General features: G+C 39.5%; 1 protein-coding gene across 3 annotated transcripts in view; it reads left to right on the forward strand.

Annotated features, from left to right (window-relative positions):
* The first annotated feature begins 96 nt into the window (after positions 1 to 96).
* The window catches only part of kdm2aa (lysine (K)-specific demethylase 2Aa), a 30,244-nt gene continuing 8,297 nt past the window's right edge, over positions 97 to 22,043 (forward strand). The window contains exons 1-24 of one of the 3 annotated variants that reach the window (XM_008418921.3): positions 97 to 254; positions 2,061 to 2,199; positions 2,344 to 2,422; positions 2,602 to 2,648; positions 3,096 to 3,274; positions 3,369 to 3,475; positions 4,507 to 4,600; positions 4,694 to 4,847; positions 4,915 to 5,030; positions 5,858 to 5,984; positions 7,595 to 7,770; positions 7,854 to 7,931; positions 8,321 to 8,454; positions 9,075 to 9,198; positions 10,229 to 10,357; positions 10,944 to 11,027; positions 11,133 to 11,159; positions 11,833 to 11,938; positions 12,644 to 13,237; positions 14,081 to 14,240; positions 14,552 to 14,794; positions 16,117 to 16,280; positions 16,358 to 16,504; positions 17,166 to 17,384. In XM_008418921.3, the coding sequence (XP_008417143.1) occupies positions 249 to 254; positions 2,061 to 2,199; positions 2,344 to 2,422; positions 2,602 to 2,648; positions 3,096 to 3,274; positions 3,369 to 3,475; positions 4,507 to 4,600; positions 4,694 to 4,847; positions 4,915 to 5,030; positions 5,858 to 5,984; positions 7,595 to 7,770; positions 7,854 to 7,931; positions 8,321 to 8,454; positions 9,075 to 9,198; positions 10,229 to 10,357; positions 10,944 to 11,027; positions 11,133 to 11,159; positions 11,833 to 11,938; positions 12,644 to 13,237; positions 14,081 to 14,240; positions 14,552 to 14,794; positions 16,117 to 16,280; positions 16,358 to 16,504; positions 17,166 to 17,384 (3,433 nt within the window). In that variant the 5' untranslated portion in view covers positions 97 to 248. Of the gene's footprint in view, positions 255 to 624; positions 1,216 to 2,060; positions 2,200 to 2,343; positions 2,423 to 2,601; positions 2,649 to 3,095; positions 3,275 to 3,368; positions 3,476 to 4,506; positions 4,601 to 4,693; positions 4,848 to 4,914; positions 5,031 to 5,857; positions 5,985 to 7,594; positions 7,771 to 7,853; positions 7,932 to 8,320; positions 8,455 to 9,074; positions 9,199 to 10,228; positions 10,358 to 10,943; positions 11,028 to 11,132; positions 11,160 to 11,832; positions 11,939 to 12,643; positions 13,238 to 14,080; positions 14,241 to 14,551; positions 14,795 to 16,116; positions 16,281 to 16,357; positions 16,505 to 17,165; positions 17,385 to 22,043 lie in introns of those variants that run through there. The other 2 variants (XM_008418904.3, XM_008418913.3) reach the window with 2 other exon arrangements.

Consider the following 22,043-nt stretch of genomic DNA (forward strand, 5'->3'; position numbering starts at 1 on the left):
GTAGATCAGATGTACCTATTTGAAGGACAAGCCTCTTCTACCAATCACAGCAACCATACAACATTTGCCAGCCAATGAACGGTGGATGACAGAAGGTGCAGTTGCATTTCCATCAGAACCACCCACTTCCTTGTTGAGCTGAAGCATGACTGTTGGGATGTGAGTCTTTGGCAGTAGTGACAGCTCACTGAGGCTCTGAGCCCACTGGATCACGGCTCCCGTCCTGAGGAGACCCGCTCTCTGTTACCATGGGGGTAAGCGCTATAATACGCTCTGGGTTCTGACGTATTTTCAGTCTTATTTTACTGAATGTAATTTTTACTGGGTAATAAGGCGGTGTGGACGGTGTGTCGCATCGTCACCTGGTTGGCTACCTTTATGATTGATATGTTGTTCAACCACCCAATAAAGGCGTTAGAACCTAACAACCAATAGGATTCAAGACGTGGTTTCAAGTGTGGCGTTATTGGTAGTTTGGTAGGTTTCTTACGCCCTTATTGGGATAATTGTCCAATCAGAATCTACGTATTTTTCACGCTCAGCGTCACCCCTGTGTAAATCCAATGAGCTTCTCGCTTGCTCTCGCGTGATTGGTCCAGAACGAGTTTGTGGGTGGGATCTACTTTTGTTTTGTGATGGAACGGAAAATGGCGGCTGTTTAGAGACGTTCATGCCGATAGGTTTTGCAGTTCTAGTTACACAGAGAAAGTGTTTTTTTCTATGATTAAGCTTGTTCGGATACAGATATCTGTTGTTAAATAACCCGAGGATATGTTTGGGATTCTATCGGAGGACATTTTGAACTCAGCAGACCCACACTGGCCCGGCTCGGATTAGAACAAAGCTTCCGTTGATCTTGAATTTAGAAAAACTATATGACTTATAGTTCTCTCTAACTTCTAGACTATGATGTAACCGAGTCGGACTACTTTTTCCTTTTTGCATCTTTTTAACCGCTTTGGTAGTTCACAGTAAATCAAAGCGGAATCAACCAAGCTTTCTGCAAGCTCCGTTATTTTAATCTTTTTAACGGGTCTTGGATTGCAGCCATTTAGGTCCATACTTTTTAGCGGATTGTTTACTACGAAAGAGCCATGTGGCCCTACGGTGCAGGTTAAAGGTCATCCCTGGTGGTCCTTCACTTCTTCAGTGGAGAGAAGCCAGTCGTTCCAACTGAATATGGATGTTTCAAAGCCTCGGTTCAGCAAAAGGCTTGTAAGTTCAATAATGCCCGTTTAGGTTCCCCAGAGATGACATCAGTGCCATGACTGAGTGTGCGAATGTCTATCTAAACTACTGTGAGGACTGCACCATCCCCACCAGAACAGTGAGATGCTTCCCGAATAACAAACTCTGGGAAGGCAGAGTCTCTTCAGTCAGAAGCTTTTTCAGATTTACTGAAATGCTACAAGAGATCTTCCCTGCCAACAGCCATCACGATCTTCAATAATAAAGAATAAATGAGTTACAGCAACATTTATTTTCCCTCTGGAATTAATAAAGTATTTTTGAATTTGTTGCTACTACTGCCATGCTTGATAGTTTGTCCATTGTTCTTAGCGCTGCAGGAATGGAAAGCTATGTTTTTTCCCTGGTCTTGGCCCTGGAAGAACTAAGCTAGGCTCCATGGCTCGTATGGCAAATCCTTATTACTCTTACTGTTTTTTTAAAGTTGTTGTACAACTATTGAACAACGTAAGCTGATGAATTTGGTTCAGAGATTGTGCATCAATGTCTGACTGCATTTAAGATCCAAAAATATTAGCTCACTAGAACAATGATCAGTTTAATACCAAGAAATAGTTTTGGTTGAGTTGCTCAACGGTTGTTACATTATTTTGTGGTGTACAAAAAAATGTCAGTTTTATGAAGTATTAGTAAAACTCTAGTCATTTGAGCTCGATCTTGGAATTTGGGTTGACTGTTTAACACCGTGTATCTCGTGTTCTTTCAGTTCTGAAAGGTTACAGGTGCTTCCCATAACCATTCAGTGTGGCTTTTTAAAGTTTTTTTTTTGTTGTTATTTGTCCATACTTCTTAATTTGATCTATCCACAACAGCGAGCCGGTACTCGAAGGCGTTACCATGACGATGGAATCTCAGATGAGGAGATTGACGGGAGAAGGATGTTCGACTTGGAGGAGAAAGTCAGCAGCGAAAAGTTCAGTTCTGATCGAATCGTCCGCATGGAAGGAAAAGGTAATTAGTTGTGTAACACAACTTGTGTTTAACTATTGTTCGGCGCTTTTAGGCTCACAACAAGAGACAGAAGCTTTTCTTAACAGTTTTTTTTATATACATGTACACTTCAGTCCATTTTTGTATTTTTTCAATATTTCACAGATTTTACATACGAGTTCGTCCAGAAAGGTGGCCTGAGAGACCCAATCCTGTTTGAGAAACCTGAAGGCCTAGGAATCAAGTAGGAACTTTTCTGTTTACCGATTACTCATGACCTGTTAGCTTGGTCATGAGTTAACTGCTGTTAGCAGCTCTTTGCTGCTAAGCTAACATGTCTTGTTAGCTTGGTGGCTAATATGACCTGATATTTAAACTAAACCTCAGCCATTGTATCATTTTGACTTTTGTGTGGTTCTGCAGGATGCCAGAACCCGATTTCAGTGTCAATGATGTCAAAACGTTTGTTGGTAAGATTTTAATTATCATCTTTGTTATTGTTTTTATTATTACTGGATGTTAGAGCTTCATCTGGATAAAGCTACATGTCTTTAATTGAATGTTCTGCACAGAGAATAACTTCAATTTCCACAATATGGAATATGGAAATTTATCTTTGTTCTTCATACATATGCAAAATATTTATTTGTTATCCATGCATATGTTCTTCTATTCATCTGATATTCCATCCTTTATCCATACATCCTCATTTATCTATCTTCTCATCCATTTTTCCTTTTGTCCATTTGTCTTCTCATTATTTTGTCCTTTTATCTTCTCATTCTTTTGTACTTTTGTTGTTTTGCCTTCTCATCATTTCGTCCTCTCCTCAAACTCTTTTCTTAAGGACAGTTTCCAGCTTTCTTCTCAGATTTGATCATGTGACCAACCACCTCCCGTCTTCTTCGTCCCCTCAGGTAGCAGACGCATGATAGACGTAATGGATGTGAGCACCCAGAAGGGGACGGAGATGTCCATGGCCCAGTGGACGCGTTACTATGAGACTCTAGCGTCCCAGAGAGAGAAGCTCTATAATGTTATAAGTCTTGAGTTCAGCCACACCAAGCTGGAGAATTTGGTTAAAAGACCAACCACAGTATGTTTCCTCTCTCCTCTCTCCGTGAATATACTGACATCAGTAACGTTTTAACTTACAGTTCATTTTTCTTTTCTTTTTCTTGTACACGTAGGTGGAGCTCATAGACTGGGTGGACAACATGTGGCCTCGTCATTTAAAAGAGAGGCAGAGGGACTCAACCAACTCCATCAATGACATGCAGTATCCAAAAGTCCAGAAGTAAGTTCACTTTCTTCCTTTCCAGGAGTCAGAGAAACCCAAACCCATCACTGCAGAAACACAAAATCTTACCATAAAATCTTATCTTTCTGTCTAGTTTCAAGTGTTCATATGTGAGTTTTGTCTTATTTCATGTGTACAAACCAAGGGTGTTATAGTTAACTAAACCTAAAGAAATAACAAAAAATTCAGAAAAAACATTTTCGGTAATTAATGGGAAATAACTAACTAATTAGAACTATTTTGTATAAAAGTAAAACATACTGAAATTATAGATGGAGCAAAGTTTGTTTTCTTGGAACTGATGTGAAATTTACTTTTTATTTATTTTCACCACACAAGCAGTTTACATCAGCTGTCGGCAAATTACGGCACTCCATACTTCACCAGGTGGCGCTAGTCCGCGAAATTCAAAGCAGCAAAAATTGAGAGAAATGCCAGTCAGTTTGTTGTTCAACAATAATAAATTTTTCCAAAATAGTGTCTTCTATTGAGTATTCAATACAAAATCAATATACAATACTTGATTCTGCACATAAAAATGAACCAAAGTATGGAAAAACTAAAACTACTACTAGAACAAATAAACTAAACAATATTTAGCTAATTAAAAACTAGCATACAGTCACAACAGGATAAAACTGAACAATAATGAAAAATCCAAAACTATAATAACCACGGTACTAACTTGCAAGTGACTATTCGGCAAGATATGTGAGCTTGTTTTAAGTCATTAATTCCTTGATATTGATGAAAAAGTTTTAGTTCCACTGGCAAATTATTTCACTTATTGCATGGGAAAATGTCTTGTTAAAAGTTAAATAATCTGTCAGTGGAACTAAGTAAATATTAAGGAATGATTTACTTAAAAAGCTGCTCTGTCTTGTTGAAAAGCTACTTTAATTTAGTTTTGTTTTATTTAAAGTGTACTACAATATTTGCACTAGAAACTACACAAAAGTACTTGGTAATATTTATTTATTTTTGCCATGTTGGCTCATCTGAACTCAACCAAGCTGTTTATTTTTTAGATATTGCCTGATGAGTGTTCAGGGTTGCTACACAGACTTTCACATCGACTTTGGCGGGACTTCAGTCTGGTACCACATTCTCAAAGGGAGAAAGGTAGAAGAAAAATGTTTTTATTCGGGTTTATAGTGTGAAATGGTGCAGAGTTTATTGTTTGTACTGATAATGATAAATGCGTTTGTGTTTTAGGTTTTCTGGCTGATCCCTCCGACGGAGCCAAGCCTGGAGCTGTATGAGAACTGGGTTCTGTCTGGGAAGCAGGGGGACGTTTTCCTGGGAGATCGAGTGTCTGACTGTCAGAGGATCGAACTGAAGCCGGGCTGCACTTTCATCATACCCTCAGGTACGTTCAGAGTACGTCTGACGCAGTGGCTCAGGAAGCAGTTCTGATGTTCGGCTTGAATCCTCAGGCTGGATTCATGCGGTTTACACTCCTGTGGATTCGATGGTGTTTGGAGGAAACTTCCTGCACAGCTTCAACATCCCCATGCAGCTACACATCTGCAGCATTGAGGACAGAACTCGGGTAGGTTCTGACACAAACTCTATGAAATGTAAATAACAACAAGCACTTTGGGCCACGGGTGTCCAAAGTGCTGCCAGTTTTATTTTATTTTATTTATTCATTTCTCTTTTGGGGAACCCAACTGCAGTTGAAGAATAATAGAGAATGCAGGTGGTTGATGCTGATTAGAGCTGGGGGATAAATTGATCTGACTTTGATTAACGAGAGATGTCTTCCCCTTCTCTCAATACCCACTTTCCTGTCAACTAACTATCAAATAAAGGCCACTAGAGCCAATAAAACCTTTTAAAAAAAGAAATAAATGCCAGTTTTTAAAATGTATTTTCTGTTGTTTTTAATTTAGTTTTAATAAAATTTTAGAAAAAATGGGATTGAAATCGTATTTGGTGTGAAATAATTGTAGATTTTATTTTTAAGTCATGTCACCCAACTGTCATGCAGATGTAAACTTTTTATTTATAGTCTGGGCAAAATTATGACTGACAGAATTTTTTATAGTAGAAAATGTTAAGTAAAACACAAAGTATTTGTGTTTTTATAACCGAGCTTTTATAAAAGCTGACTTTGCTGCCACCGAGTCATTTGACAATCAAATAAATCTTGTTTTTCTAACTGAGAATAAATTTGTTCAGTTGAGTCTAAAATAATTTGAAAACTTTTCTTTTAATACAGAAAATGTATTAAATTATTTTAAGTTTTGAATCTACAAATCCCTTAATAATCTAAAAAATTTGACACTTTTTTTGGCCCAAAAGCGTTTTTGACTCAACCGTTTTGCCACATGTGACATAAAGTTTGTACACCCCTGGTCTTGGTGTCGGCTGCAGGTTCCTGTGAAGTTTCGCTGCCCGTTCTTTTATGAGATGTGCTGGTACGTGTTGGAGCGCTACGTCTTCAGTCTGACGAAGACGTCCTACTTCACCCCCGAGTTTCAGAAATACTCTCTGGGTACAGGTAAGAAGAAACAAATACATGATTAATACAGTTTATGCAGATCGACTCTGGTTGTCTGCTGACCTTCAGTCGATATTCTGGAAACCCGTTCTGCTGCCTATTATGTTTCTTTGCACTAAGTGGAAAAAGTTGCAAATTGAAATTACAAAAATAAATTTGCTTAATGGAAACAGTAATTTCAATAAAAAGTTTTTACTTTTTATTGAAAAAAGTAAAAACTTTTTACTTTTATCAAAACACCTTTTTTCACATTGTATTAGTCATGTGATCAACAGCCAGATGTTACTACTGGCAGAAACACAGAAGGAGACAACAGGAAGTAGCAGGAGGACAATACCATATTTTCCGTACTATAAGGCACACTTAAAAGCCTTTAATTTTATTGGAAAATCGAATTTTGTGTGGCACGCGGCGCTCTGTCAAAATGTTTACGGCTACAGTAGTAAGGCGTGTTGTGGAGTAAATACATACTGTGATAAGTACTTTTCTGACTGTTTTGTTTGCACTTTATATATAAAAAAGATTGAAAATAGACCACTCATTAACAATGCACCTTACAATCCAGTGTGCCCTATAGGTAGTAAAATACGGCAGCTGTTTTTGGGTTTTTTGGACAATGTGCTGTTGGCTCCACTAGAGCTCTCACAGCATCGTCGTGCAAGTCATGAAAATTGTTTCATTTGAATGTGTTAAATCAATATCTCGTCTGTAAAATGGTTAACTACAATTTTCCCAAAATGCCGCTTACGTAGCCAAACCCAAGTATAGTGGTTTGTTGCGCCAACGCCTGACCAAAGCGCGACGTCTCCTCTGATTGGCTCATAGATGTTGAACGCTAGCGCCACGGCTGAAATATGAAGAATCCGTTGCTGCCGTTATTTTAATAACTTGTAGAGTGAACAGGCTTACTGATGTATGATTTTAATTTTATTTTATTAATTTAATGGGAACACAGCAATCACAAAATTGTGTTTTGTCGACATTATCAGAATATAGACAAATATTTGCGCACATTTTAATGGAAACAGCCACTTTTTCAGACCTTATGCACTGACTGAAGCAATCTCTGCCTGATTCAGTCGTTTACATTCCCATCATCAGATCTGCATGTGTACCATCCATCCATTTTCTTTGCACCCTTGTCCCTCAGTGGGTCAGGAGGGTTGCTGGTGCCCATCTCCAGCTAACGTTCCGGGCGAGAGGCGAGGTCACCCTGGACAGGTTGCCAATCTGTCGCAGGGCAACACAGAGACACACAGGACAAACAAACATGCACACACACACACACACCTAGGGGCAATTTAGACAGGCCAATTAACCTGACAGTCATGTTTTTGGACTGTGGGAGGAAACCGGAGTACCTGGAGAAAACCCACCATGCACAGGGAGAACATGCAAACTCCATGCAGAAAGACCAGGGCCGGGAATCGAACCCAGAACCTTCTTGCTGCAAGGCAACAGCTCTGCCAATTGCACCACTGTGCAGCCCCCTGCATGTGTACCACAATATATTAAACTTTAGCTATTCCTTCTGGATGCCCAACGTGTTGCTTTGCTGTTTTTCCTGACATGCTGGAATTTCTCCGATTAAAATCTGTTATCTGATTCAGAGGAGGATTCTGATATGAACGAAGAGTCGGAAAAGCCTCCATCCAAAGTCCATTTGACGCCGCTGGAGCTGGAGGGGCTCTGGAGTTTGATCGGCAAACTGGAGGCGCTGCCGTCGAGCAAAAAGAGCGTCCCGGCTGGGATCCAGAACGCTTCAACGCTCATGACGCACATCAAGGTACTTTGTCTTTACTGGTTGATATTTTAAATGTTCATTTTTTTGTTTTCTATCCCGTTTAACAACGTTGTTTTTTCTTTCAGGCTTTACTGAAGGAACATGCTAATGACAACCCTAAGCTGTCCTACACTGGAAAGCCGATTGTGAAGTGGCCACCCAGGGTAAACGTTCATCTGAATCTGACCCAAACGTCCTTCTGGACCAAAACAGTTTCATAACTATTTACACTCTCAGGTTTTCTTTTATGTTCTTTTATTTTTCCCATCACATCATCCTAGACAGTCATTTAATTGAGAAACACCTTGGGCTTAAAGTAACTTGCCTGTTTTATCTGGTCCAGTTTTCTCCTCCTGATTATTGATATCGGCTGATATGAAATGGTTCGATTGTGATGCGTTTGTAAAAAGATGTCTGTGTTAATGCCTTCAGCGTGCAGACAGACAAATCTGGCAGCTACCTTTTATAAAATGACTAAATTACTTTAAGTGGAATATACTACAACTAACGATAATAATGTTACATTTTCTTGACTTTTCTGCGTCGTCCTCAGCCTTCGTGGTATCAGCCGCCTCCTCCGCCTCCGCCGCCACCGGCTCCTCGTCCTAAACCGCCCTCAGCGACCTCCATGCAGCGGCCGCAGAAACCCTCCTCCTCCATGTCCTCCCTGAGGCGCCGCAGAGTCAGGTAGCAAAAATAAAATGAACTTATAGGGTGATTGGCCACAACCAGAATCACTAAAGGGATGGGAGGAAGGACTGCAGTTTATGATTTAATAAACGATTATTCTGATAAACACAGTGTAGGGCTAATCTGGTGATTCTTTTTTGGATTAACTCAACTAATGATTACATAGCAAAAGGTGTTGTTTTTTTTTGTTTTTTTTTACTGAATTTGAGCCAGGTGAAGCTAAAAATGCTCCACCCGGAACTCCTCAAGTTTTGGGTGGAGCATATTTACAGATAAAGGTTTTAATTTCATCTTAAATGCTTAGTGTTTATATTTTTGCACAGTTTTGGTTTAAAAACTGCTCTGAGTATGTTGTTCTTTCAGGAAAAGGCCTTTTCTTGAGTTTGTTTACTCCAGTTAACAATTAATCAATTTAGAAATTATGTAATTATTACTTCAAAAATCGATTAATCATCTCAAGCCTAATTGGATTAGTACAAAGTCCTAATTTGGTTAAAAATATGAACTGAAGCGTCTGAGGAAGGACACAATGCCTCTGATCATTCCTCTGATTCTGCGTTCAGGCTCCATTTCTTCATGAAGAGAATCCATTTTAACTTTCTTCCGTTTGTCTGCAGATGTAAGCGCTGTGAGGCGTGTCTGAGATCAGAGTGTGGAGACTGCAACTTCTGCAGAGACATGAAGAAGTTTGGAGGACCTGGGAAGCTCAAGCAGACCTGTGTGCTGCGGCAGTGCCTCTCCGTAAGAAAGTTCAACATTTATTTGTTGTGTGCAAAGTAGAAACGCGTCTCTTTGCTCAATGAAAATTTACTTTACTGTTTGCAAGAATGTTGCTTAATAAGAAAGGTGAAAAAAAATGTCAAATACATTTTTATAAATATTGCAAAACATTATCTAAAAGTACCAATAAATGGGATAAAAGTAATTAATATATACATTTTATTCAATAAATAGTGTTCATCTGCACCGTGTCTTTAAAAAAGTTTTCATTCACATAAACCTGCACTACTGCGCCCCTGATTATCATTTTAAACATTCCAGACCCATAGGGGGCAGTGTGGTGCAAAGCTCAGGCCGCCTCAGCCAATCAGATTGCTTAAAAACAGCCACAACTTCCTGTTAGGAGTTGCACACGGCACCAGGAGGTTAATTTATATGGACAGATATAGGTGTTAAACTACCTTTAATTAGTGTATTTGAATGTAAAGTTAATTAAACACGACGACGTCGACTAGACATCACGTTGCTGCATTATTTGTCGCACATTAAATTTCAGTTTGCTCATGTAGACACACATATACAGATATGGAGTTTTCTCAAATAATTTCTCCATTTTGGTTGGAGATTTTATAAATGACAGTTTTGAGTTTGAGTAAACGTATAAAATGTAAGCTAACACTTTATTTGAATGGGTGTGCTTAAGACTGACATGACACTGATGAACACGAACGAGTCTTCATGAATGTTTCTGTAAAAGTCCGTAAATAATGACACTTTTAATTGACTTTTAATCCAACTTTTAGTGCAACTTTGCATTAAAAGTATCATTATTTACTGAATGACACTTTGTGACAACAGTCGTAAGCATTCATGAAAACCCCTTCATGTTTATAACAGGTCAGTCTTATGCAGACCCATTCAAATAAACTGTTACCAAATGGATTCGTTTTTCCCAGATATTATGCCAAAGGTATTATAAACAGGGTTTGTTGTAGTGAGTGAACTGATTTTTTGTGTGTGTGTGTTTTTGTAATTTTGCTGCCTCGTCCAGCCGGGCCTCCCGCTGTCTGCAGTGTGTGAAATCTGCAAGGAGCCGAACCAGGAGGAAACTGGAGACGCTTCCCTCACTCTGATGGAGTGCTCCAGCTGCGCTCAGATTGTCCATCCTGCCTGCCTCACGGTAAGATGGGAACATTTGGTTTTGTTCGTACAGGTTCCTTAAAATCCCTGAAAACCATTTAATTTCAACTAGGTGTTTTCAAGGTTTGGAAAGTGCTTGATTTCTGTTTAAAATCCTTGAAAGTGCTTGATATTCAGACTGCAGTAGCCGTCCAAGAGTAAAAAGGTATTTGGTAAAAAGTCGACTCAAGTACTGAGTCACTGATCAAATTATCAACCATTTAACGTTTAAAAATTTCATCACTAGATGGAGCAAAATATAATACATGAACAGTTTGATATTTAAAGGATGAAAATTAAAATAATTCATACAAGTAACAAAAAATAACTAAATTTTTTTTCTAAATCAGTTTCTGTCAATAAAAAAACTGCAGGTGTGTGTCTGGTGAATTTCTGGTTAAAACATGTTTGCTTTTTATTCACTCAAGTAAGAGCAGAAATACTTCATGATAAAATTACTCAAGTAAAAGTAAAGAGTGCAGAGTAGTAAAAATACTACTAAGAGTAATTTTTTTCCAAAGGTTTTTCAGGTAAATGTAGTTTCTACCCAGCTCTGGTGCTGAGTTTCTGTGTGAACGTCCTGTTAGGTTCAGGGTGACGGCGTGGTGAATAAAGACCTGCCCAGCTGCTGGGAGTGTCCAAAGTGCGTCCAGGGCATCACCGATCGAGAGGTAATCAATATCCTAATCTCTCTTTAGCTTCATGCCACTTTGTTCGGTTTAGTTGCTCTGTTTCAGAGTCTTAAATTTATCCTGTGATGATTCACCTGTTCACAGTGTAAAGGTGACAGAGGCGATTCAATGGTGAGTCAGAAGTTATTTTATCTTTTACATTTTATCCAAATGTAAAAGATAGTGACGCCTTCAAATGCATTGATCTTCCTTGAACCTTTTTCATGTTTTACCACTTTGTTAGGATTTTAAGAGATGGACTTATAATGTAACTGGAATCAGTTGGAATGTGTGTCTAATTTAAGTTTTTGTAAAGTGCCTTTTGTGAAATTATTTGTTGTGAATTGGTGCTTTATAAATAAACTGAATTCACTCCAAAAACACAAACAATTACCAAGTTTTTTTGGTCTAGTTTCCAGTGCAAATTTTGTAGTATACATGAAATAAGACAAATTTAACTTTTAACATTGTTTTAAGGAAATGATTCCAGACAATTTAACTATTATTTAATGTCACATGCTGTTTTTATTTTAATTATGTAAAGCACTTTGAAATGCCTTGCTGCTTAAATGAGCTATACAAATAAAATTTGATTGATTGATTGAAAAGCAGACTGTTGCATTGAATTTCATTTAGGGGTGTCAGAGTAAAGAAGTTTAATAAAAATAAGTTGAACAACATGCACTACTCTGTGTCGGTCTTTCATGTAAAAGCTCGTAGTTGTTTTTAGGATCATTGTGATGAAACTTTTAGTTTCTGCTTCCTTTTGTTTCTAATCTTCTTCCTCTTTTCCTCCAATGCGCAGAAGAGGAAATCTTCATCGCTGCTTGATGCTCGGATTGCTAAAATTTACAGACGGCAGCTCCACAGCCAGGAGGGCGACGACTCGGGGAGTGATGACGATGATCACGGTTTGTGTGTTTTAAATGTCTGCTGGAAGCCAGAGGTGGGAAATATGGACTCGACGTTTTATCACAATATTTTATGGCACTAAAAAGATAAAAATATGATCCATCTATTGTTACTTTTTTTTAGATGTTGCCTGTCGTAATTAATGGAGTAGTCTGACAACATTTTTTAAAATTTCCATTCTGTTAATTAAAATATTTTGAAGGCCAATTTTGTTACAGAAACATCATAATCCCCCCAGAATTGAGACTTTTTTTTTGTCTCTCCGATTCTAATCTATTATAGATAGATTATAAATTCTACTACTTTTGCCTGTGGCAATAAATTAATCCGTCGGAAGATTTAAATAAGCTGAGCAATTTCCAATATGATAATTAATATATTTTGAAGGTCAATTTTGTTTACAGAAACATCATATTCTATTTTGATGTTCTGAGATTAAAGAATGTTGACTTTTTATTATTTTAAGAAAAAAGGTCAGAATTCCAGAAGAAAAAAAAACTGAATTTTGAAGAAAAAAGTTTGAATTTAAACCTTTTTAAAAAAAAATTCCAGTGGCTGTAATCGTCTTCCATATAAATACCCACTCTTACCGGAAGAACCTTTTTATTGCCTCTTAGCAGCTTTTTAGTCACTGTTTTCTAAAAACATCAAATATACCAGGAGCAGTTTTATTGACCTCGCCTGTCCTCGTATCGTGTCTCCAGTGTCTCACAGAAGAAGAATGGGCCACTCGTCCAGGAAGTCGTTTGGCGCCAGCAGGAGGGGTCTGTCGCGGGGCGGCTTGTCCCACAAGGGGAACCGAGGCGGGTTTGTGTCGGGCGGCTCCATGTCGGTCTTCAGGCTGAAGCGAGGGATGGGAATGAAGGAGGTCGGGCGCAGAGGGCGGGTCCGGCTCCGCGGAGGATCCAGGATGCAACGCAGGGGAGACGACTCCGAAGAGTCGGACGATGACGAAGACGACGACGAGGACGACGACGATGACAACGACGACGATTTCGACGATGACGAGTGCGACAGCGAGGAAGAGAAGGAATATCTGCGCCACAAACACCGGAGACGCAGGAGGGACTACGACGAAGATGACGACAGCGAGGGGCAGGAGTTCGACCCCGAGGAAGAGGAGGTGGACACGGCAGAGGACGACGAGATGAAAAGGGAGGATGAGGAGGAGGACGGACGCTGGGATTCGGACCCAGAACCGCCGGTGCTGCTGGTGTCCGATCTGAACGACGACCTGCTGAGTGGATCCTACCTGACGGTCACGCTGCAGCAGCCGCACAAGGCCAAGGCGCAGTCAGGTGAACGGAGGGACTCGAGCGTTTAGTGATGGGACTCAGTTAAAATGGCAACTTAAGGTTCTGAAATTAATCAAGATTCATTTAATTTTAAGCAAAACATACATCAGCAATATGAAGATTTTCAATTCAAAAACATTTTTTGCTGCTAAATTATTGAATAAGTGGACATTTTTTTTAACCTACTTTTATTAAAGCTGCAATACGTAACTTTTATAAAAAATGTTTTTTTTACATATTTGTTAAAACTGTCACTATGTCATGACAGAATGTTATGAGACAAATAATCGGTGAAAAAAAATCAACCAATCAGAGCCCGAAGGCGGGTTTAACGCTGTCAATTATGCCCATCTACGTTCTGCTCACACCCCTTCTCATGCCGTCCTTCCTCTCTGCTACGCTGCAGCTAGCGTAGCCTGCTATGAATGCTAAGGCTAGTTAGCATAGCTACCAGAGACGGCAGATAAACGGTTTTCCTGTAAGGGTATGTTGTTTCTCTGCCGTTGGCACACTTAGCAGCGCGTTCATGAGGTTGATTGACGGTGCCAAGATGCTCCTCCGGGCTCTGAATGGTTGTTTCATGTGTAGTTCATCTATGCAGATGGCAGTAGGATCACAGATGATCTCTCACAAGATTTATGGATGTTGTTTGTGTGTCATATTTACAGGTGTACCAGAAACGATCAAAAACAAAAGTTCTGGCTCAGGACTTTTGCATATTTAAAAAAAAAAAAGCAATTTAAGATGTGTAATTAATTAAGGCGTTAAAAGTCCTGGCTCTAGTTGAGGTCCTTCTACCTCGTTGAGTGTTGTGTGACCTGAGCGCTACCTGTGTGCTTGGTTCAGGCTCCATCGTTCCAAAGCTGGAAGCGGCCATGGGGTTAAGGTCAACTGGGGCTGCAGGAGGTCAGCAGGGCTTCATCCAGAGAAAGGCGGCTCATTCCAAACCTTCCAGGATCCGAGGTTCTGATCCTGCCGACTCTCTAACCCCGAGAGGACCGGGCAGGTAGAGATTTCTCTGTTTTAGTTACAATTCTCCTACTATTTCTATCTGATAACCAGAGGTAGACGGTAACTAGTTACATTTACTCACATTTACTTGAGTAACTTTTTGAGAAAATTTACTTTTTGGAGTATTTTTAACTATACTTTAACTTGAGTAATTTTACTATGCGGTATGCAAGTTTTATAAACTTTATATTGATTTGTAATTTTATTTTTCTTCTGCCTGCTTTTATTATTTTGTAATCATGTTACGTAAAGGCTCACAGTGACAATTTAATTTGATTTATTTATCTTTTTCGTCCTCTCTGTCAGGCCTCGGATACGAGGAATCCAGGGAGACAAAAGCAGCAGAAATTACTCAGCGTCTTCCTCAGAGGAAGATCAGGCTGCTGCTTCTGCCGCCTCCTTACCGTCATCCCTGCTGTCCCTGCCGTCCTTTAAGGATGCAGGAAGTGATCGGGGAGGGGAGAAGGAGGTCTGGGTGTCCGTCTTCAGCTACTTGAACAGAGCCGATCTGCTGGCCTGCATGACTGTCTGTAAAGCCTGGTACAAGTGGTATGTCTACAGATTCAGTTTTATTAAAATCAACTAAATTAAAACACTTACGATTAATTGACAGTTAACGGTTTGTTAGATTAAAATTAGTTCCAATCGAATAACTAAAAACGTCCACTTAGACCTATTTTCAGTGTTGTAATTTGGCCGCCATCCAGCAGAGGGCGCCGCTGATCATAGTTATTAGGATCATAGTTGGTACAAGAATCAAGATGGCGACGGAAATGAGAAACGGTCCAAATGGAGTCCGGTGTGGGATGTACAATGCTCGTTGTGTGGTTCTTTTTACATTTGTAAATACTTTAAAAAAAACTTATAAAGTTATCGCATTAATAGCGCTCATTTAGTCGAGATGCATGACGAAGCAGCGTCAAGTTTTCAACCAAAAGTTACTCCTGTGCTAAGACGGCGAGGTCGTAACGACAGAAAACGGAAAGGATTATGAAGAACGCGATCGAAAAATACATGATTCCAATAAGGACGGCTAATTTTGAGGTACGGACAAAAACAATTGATAAACTTACGTTTAATTGTCGACTAATGGTTTGTTGTTGATGGTTTTTTTTAGGGTCTCTGAGTTTATAAATATGTCTAAGTGTGGCGAATACAACGTTTTCCAACCAAAAATGGAATGAAGGACAACCGTTGGTGTCTTCACACCTCACAGTCTCCCCTTCACAATAAAAGCATACATTCGGATGTGAAATATATACATTGTATCCACCACATAAGTTTAATAAGGTGAAAAAACAAAAGTTTTCTGTTGATTCAGTCAGTATTTAATACAGCTGATGATTAAAAAAAAAAAAGTTCCTTTTCAAAAATGTGCGAGAGTAAAATCATATTTCTAGAATAAAGTCGTATGAAAATAAAGTTCAAATAATGAGAATTAAATCACAATGTTACTTGAATAGTCATAATACAAGAATAAAGTTGTAGTAATATGAGAATAAAGTCATAATAGTATGAAAACAGCCATATTACAATAATAAAGTCAGAATATTGTGACTGCATTCTCTTAATACTTTATTCTTCTAATATTTTCATTTTATTCTTGAAATTTTATGACTTTATTTTTGTATTTTTATTTTTGAAATTTTCTCTGCATTTTTTTAAACACAGCATATTATGAAAAAATAACCCTTCGTGTTATAGAACCCTTCACATTGCGGACGGTCTACGCCCACAATATAAGAGAAGAACTCTGGTTTTTAGGAAAATGACTGGATGTCAGTTAATCGTCAGTCAATGGATAAGATCAGGCAACTTTATATTCATTCATTAATCGATAGCTTTCATCCTTACGGTGCTGTTGTGTGTAGGAGCTGTGACAAACGCCTGTGGAGTCACATCGATGTGAGTCGATGCAGCCCGCTCAGTAACCAGGCGCTGGCAGGCATCATTAAACGCCACCCGACCTCTCTGGACTTATCCTGGACGCCGCTGGCCATGAAGCAACTCAACTGCCTTCTCACCAGACTCCCAGGTACAAACCGCCACAAACACACACCTCCCTGTCCGTACACGCCTCACCTCCCTCCCACTCCTGGTGTTTCTCTGCAGGTTTGAGGGAGCTGAGGCTGACTGGTCTGCCCTGGTCGTGTCTGTCCACTCTGGTCTCTCCCACTCTGCCCCAGTTGCAGCTGCTGGATCTGCGCTGGTGTGAAGGCATTAAAGAACCCCAGATTAAAGAGATCATCACCCCACCTGGTCAGTAGAAGTGGAAGAGCCAAGTGACTTGAAATCCTTGCTGCTCTGCAAAAACATAAAATCCTACCAAGTATTTTTGTTCTAGTTTCTCGTGCAAATATCTTAGTACACCTGAAATAAGAGGAAACTAACTTATAAGTAACTTTTCAGCAAGATACAGGAGCTTAGTTTAAGTCAATAACTCCTTAATATTTGTGAAAAAGTTGTAGTTCCATTGGCAGATTATTTCACTTATGACATGGAAAAAAGTCTTATAAGTGAAATCATCTGCCAATGGAATAAGTACTTTTTTTAATCAATACTGAGGAATTATTGACTTAACGTTCCAGCAAAATAGAGGAGCTTGGTTTATCTATAGATTAGTTTTGCCTTATTTCAAGTGTGCTAAAATATTTGAAGTAGAAACTTGACCAAAAATGCTTGGTAATATTTTGTTTGCAGTGTGAAAATGGTTGAATTTCAGTTAGACGCTCACAAACTGCTTCATTTCTGTATGAAGTCCTTCATGCTCATACTGTTCAGTTTTATAATAAAATGCAATCTAATGTCTGATTAAAAGCCTACATTTGGAAAACATTTTTCACAACAATAAAAAACAAACTACAAATGATCAATAAGCATCACTCTAAAAGTCGCTTGTCGTCTCGATCCGTCTGCGCAGACTTGGAGTCGTCCCGCAGCAGACTGAGGAACATGGTGACGCTGCGCCTGTCCGGTCTGGATGTGAGCGAGTCGACTCTGAGGCTGCTGCAGCGCCACATGCCCCAGCTGGAGGCGCTGGACCTGGCTCACTGCAAGGACATAACGGACTCCTGCATCACCCTGCTGGCAGCTGCTGGGACTCACACCCGCAACAACCTCAGCGAGATCACGCTGTCTGGTGAGTGTTTAAATGATCACAATCTGAAAACTGTCAGTAATTTAGAATTTTAACTGTCAACGTTAACACATGCACTAACGTTTTCACTAAAACCAGGAAGAGAGTTTATAAATCACCGAATGGCTCAACGGCGTTAAAGATCTGCTACTGTTGTATCAACCTCTCAGGTCTTCTGGTTCTGCTCTGCATCCAGAACCAGAACCAAACATGGAGAAGCAGCATTCAGCTTCTATGCACCACAAATCTGGAACAAACGTCCAGAAAACTGCAAAGCAGCTGAAACACTGAGTTCTTTTAAATCTAGAATAAAAACTCAACTCTAAAGAGTTGATTTTGATTCATAATCAATGAAACGTTGACCAACACATTTGATGTTGGCACTTAAAATGTAAAAAGTTTACTGGTTTTGTCCGTTGTTGACTGTTGTGACTTTTATAACTTTGTGGCATCAGAAAGGGGTAGAGCAACCAAGAACTAGAAAATTCCTGCAGAAATTTTAAAGGGGCATGCCAAAGTGTGCCCGTCGGCTTTGACGCAGCGTTATGATGTTAAAAATTAGCATTAAGCAATCATGGTTAAGAAAGCTTCAGTGTGGTCAATAACCTGCGGGGAGTCAGAAGCATGTTTTCTTAAATCCTGAAATTATTCAAATAAATTCTTCATAAACCCAATATATTACCCGGATAACAGTTTAAATATTAACCTGATAACAGTTTATGACGGAGTATTTCCTTGCAAACGGCTACGTTTTTAGCCATAGCTCTCTGCTAAAATGAAAAGTACAACACGATGAAAATGTAAGAAAATAAAAACAAAACTCACCAAAACCGATGTAACTTAGTTCTCATTAAATCCCAGTCAGTTTTCGACCAGGTAATTTATGTTTTCTCAACTATATTAAGCGTTTCCGTTCATCACCGCTCTTTTCCTACGAATCCTCTTCTGCTCTCTGTCAGGTTTGTGATCTGTAGCATCACCCAGGCGCCGCGTCTGTGCCGCTGGTTCCTTAAAGGAGCAGCGACGTTATTTTCTGTCCACAGACTTTTAATCAACTATTTATTCTTATTTATGTCAGATTTTAACATTTTCATATGTGTAATGGTTATAGTCTTGAATCAGTAGTATAATGCTGAAAACACAAGAAGTTGTAAATACCAGTAAACCCTACAGTGCAGTCCTGGGTAGCTGCAGTTCCAGACACTGTGTTCTTCTGTTGCTATGGTAATTAATCCCCTGCAGCTGTGAGAGCCAAAGAGCGGGAAAATCCTCTTCAGACACAGTTTCTATACTTGGGAGACACCAGGCGTCAGTCTGAAGGACCCTGACAAAAAGCATAAGCCCTAGCAAATTTTTGTAAACATTGTACATGAGCAGGCATGTGTATCTATGTTATGACCAACTTTCAGATCAATAGGGCGATATTTATGCCTGTGAGGGGGATTTAAAAAGGGTTTTTGAGTCAGCCATAAACAGTCCTGTGTGTGTGTTTCATAGAGAAAGATTACTGATTCTGTGAGACACAAAATCTCAAATTTTTTCGTTTTTATTAATTTATGTAATCATTTTAACTCCAATCCCCAATAAAAGTAATAGCTCCCTTCTCGGGTACGAGCCGCACGTTTTGATACCACTTTTGTGGGTGGGCACGCAGCGGTACGCCAAAGTGTGCCCGTCGGCTTTGACGCAGCGTTATGATGTTAAAAATTAGCATTAATGCTAAAGAAAGCTGCAACGTAGTCAATAACCTGTGGAGATGCAGAAGCATGTTGACTAAGCTGTACTTGTACCATTCATTATGTTAAAAATAATGCATAAGCTAAAATTAGCAAATATGCTAATGTTAGCCTAAATGCTGGCAGTAGCATGTGGAGCAACAGGACCATGTTGTTTTAATTTTACTACTCCATTCAGTATACTAAACATGTCTAATAAATGAAAAAATAAGCTAATAGCTAACTTTAGGTAAAAGTGCTAGTACACTAGTCAAAGGAAGTGAAATGCTAATGTTTGTGCTAATGTTAATGAACGGCCTTGCTGCGCAAGGCAGTTCACTATCCTGAGAAATAAATAACATAAAAAAAGCTTATATTATTGCACCGCCTACGGCGGTGCACTAACACGAGAGGAATATGCAGACTTTTATTTTGAAACTTTCAGCTAGCGTCTTTTTAACTACCACAACAATTCATTGTGTTACTGTAGTTTGTTTAAACCAGTCACATAAAGGCCAAAAGAGTAATGACCTGATGTGAAAAATGTCAAGGCTTTTATTTTGAAACTTTCAGTAAGCTTTATTTACAATAGCTTTACAATAGCTTTTTTATTTACAGTGGATTACACACTAATCCAATGTGTAACTGTGGTTTGGTTAATCCAGCTATATAATGCCCCATACAGCAAGTAGATCTAAATGCCAGCTCATCACTATGTGCTATTTGAGAGTTACGCCATGTTGTAGTTCTGACCTTCAGTCATTGTAGTTCTAAAGAGCAGCTCAACTATCGTGTGAGTGAGACACAAAGGGATAAACAGATTCTAACGGTTTGAAGCAGTTAGTTTATCTGAACAAAGCAGTCCAAACATCTCCATCCTATTCAGGATCTTTTAGAGTGATCCAAAAACTGTTTGAAGCATATAGTCAAGGGGGCTCAAATGCTAATGTTTGTGCTAATGTTAATGTTGAATGCAGTTCACTATCCTGAGAAATAAATAACATAAAAAAGGCTAATATTATTGCACCGCCTTCGGCGGTGCACTAACACTAGAGGAATAGGCAGACTTTTAATTTGAAACTTTCAGTAAGCTTCATTTTAATGACCACGCTAATTCAATGTGCAACTCTGGTTTGTTTAAACCAGTCCCATGAAGCCCAAAAGACCAATAACCTGATGTAAAAAATGTCAGGGCTTTTATTTTGAAATTTTCAGTAAGCTTCATTTTAAATAGACACACAAATCCAATGTGTAACAGTGGTTTGGTTAATCCACCAATATAATGGCCAAAACAGCAAGTAGCTCTACATTCCAGCTCAGCCCTCCTCTGTAATAACTGAATGATCCGCCATGTTGTAGTTCTGACCTTCTGCTCTGCCCTCTGTATTAAGGTGTTCCACCATGTTTAGAACTACAGAGACCTTGTAGGCCAAACCAGCAGTTGCCATAGCGATCAAGCCTCTGCCAACTGCTGTGTGTGTGTGAGAGACACTTCATGCAACTTTGAGAACACCCAGTCACTTTTAATGAAAAAAGCAGTCTGAACGACCCCTTCCCGTTCGGGAACCGTTATGCCGATCCAAAAACCGTTTGAAGCGTATGAGAGGGCTACTTGTCGTCTCTGATAGTCCTGTGATTCATATCTGTAGGTCATTCACAGGAATTGCACTGATGAGAGAAAAATGGTGTGTGGTGAGCTCAGTAAGTTTTCAAAAACCTATATTAAACACTGAGGGGGAGCGTCAGTTGGTCATGTCCCGTCACTTTGCTCTGAAGCACCTGGACAGAAAACCGTAAGCCCTAGAGAAATTTTGAAAACATTTTACCGGAGCAGACATGCGGTGCTATTTCCTGACCAACTTTCATACCAATAGCACATGTTTTGCGGCCATGAGAGCGATTTCAAAATTATTTTGGGGTCAAAATTCCACCCTGTTTCTCACTCTAAAAAAGCGGCAGTTGGTGTCAGTTACACTCTGCGGTTCGGCAGTTGGAAATTTCGCTCGTTTTTCGCTTTTTACGTCGCCGTCGTAACTCCGATCCCCTATAAAAGTAATAGCACCCATCTCGGCATCGAGCCGCACGATATGATACCACTTTTGTGGGTGGGCACGCAGCGGTACGAGCCGCATTAACGGTGACGGAAGAATAATAAATAACTAGAAAATTCCTGCAGAAATTTTAAAGGGGCATGCCAAAGTGTGCCCGTCGGCTTTGACGCAGCGTTATGATGTTAAAAATTAGCATTAAGCAATCATGCTTAAGAAAGCTTCAGTGTGGTCAATAACCTGCGGGGAGTCCGAAGCATGTTTTCTTAAGCTGTACTCGTACGGTAGTATGAGCATTTTTGCTCATTTTAGTATGTTGCATAAGCTAAAATGAGCCAAAATGCTAACAATAGCATGAATGCTATTGGAGCATCAGTAGCATGTTGTCTGTCATTACTTGCGTCACACATGGCAGACCAATCCTTGCTCCGACCAAGCTTCCAACCAACAAAAAAACCTGACCTGTGTAACAGGTCACAAACACGAAAAAAGTCTTTTTAAATCCTGAAATTATTCAAATAAATTCTTCATAAACCCAATATATTACCCGGATAACAGTTTATATATTAACCTGATAACAGTTTATGACGGAGTATTTCCTTGCAAACGGCTACGTTTTTAGCCTTAGCTCTCTGCTAAAAGGAAAAGTACAACACGATGAAAATGTAAGAAAATAAAAACAAAACTCACCAAAACCGATGTAACTTAGTTCTCATTAAATCCCAGTCAGTTTTCGACCAGGTAATTTATGTTTTCTCAACTATATTAAGCGTTTCCGTTCATCACCGCTCTTTTCCTACGAATCCTCTTCTGCTCTCTGTCAGGTTTGTGATCTGTAGCATCACCCAGGCGCCGCGTCTGTGCCGCTGGTTCCTTAAAGGAGCAGCGACGTTATTTTC

Source organism: Poecilia reticulata, chromosome 1 (genome assembly GCF_904066995.2).
Source record: "Poecilia reticulata chromosome 1, P_reticulata-male-v2, whole genome shotgun sequence".
In the NCBI taxonomy this organism is placed as follows: Eukaryota; Metazoa; Chordata; class Actinopteri; order Cyprinodontiformes; family Poeciliidae; genus Poecilia; species Poecilia reticulata.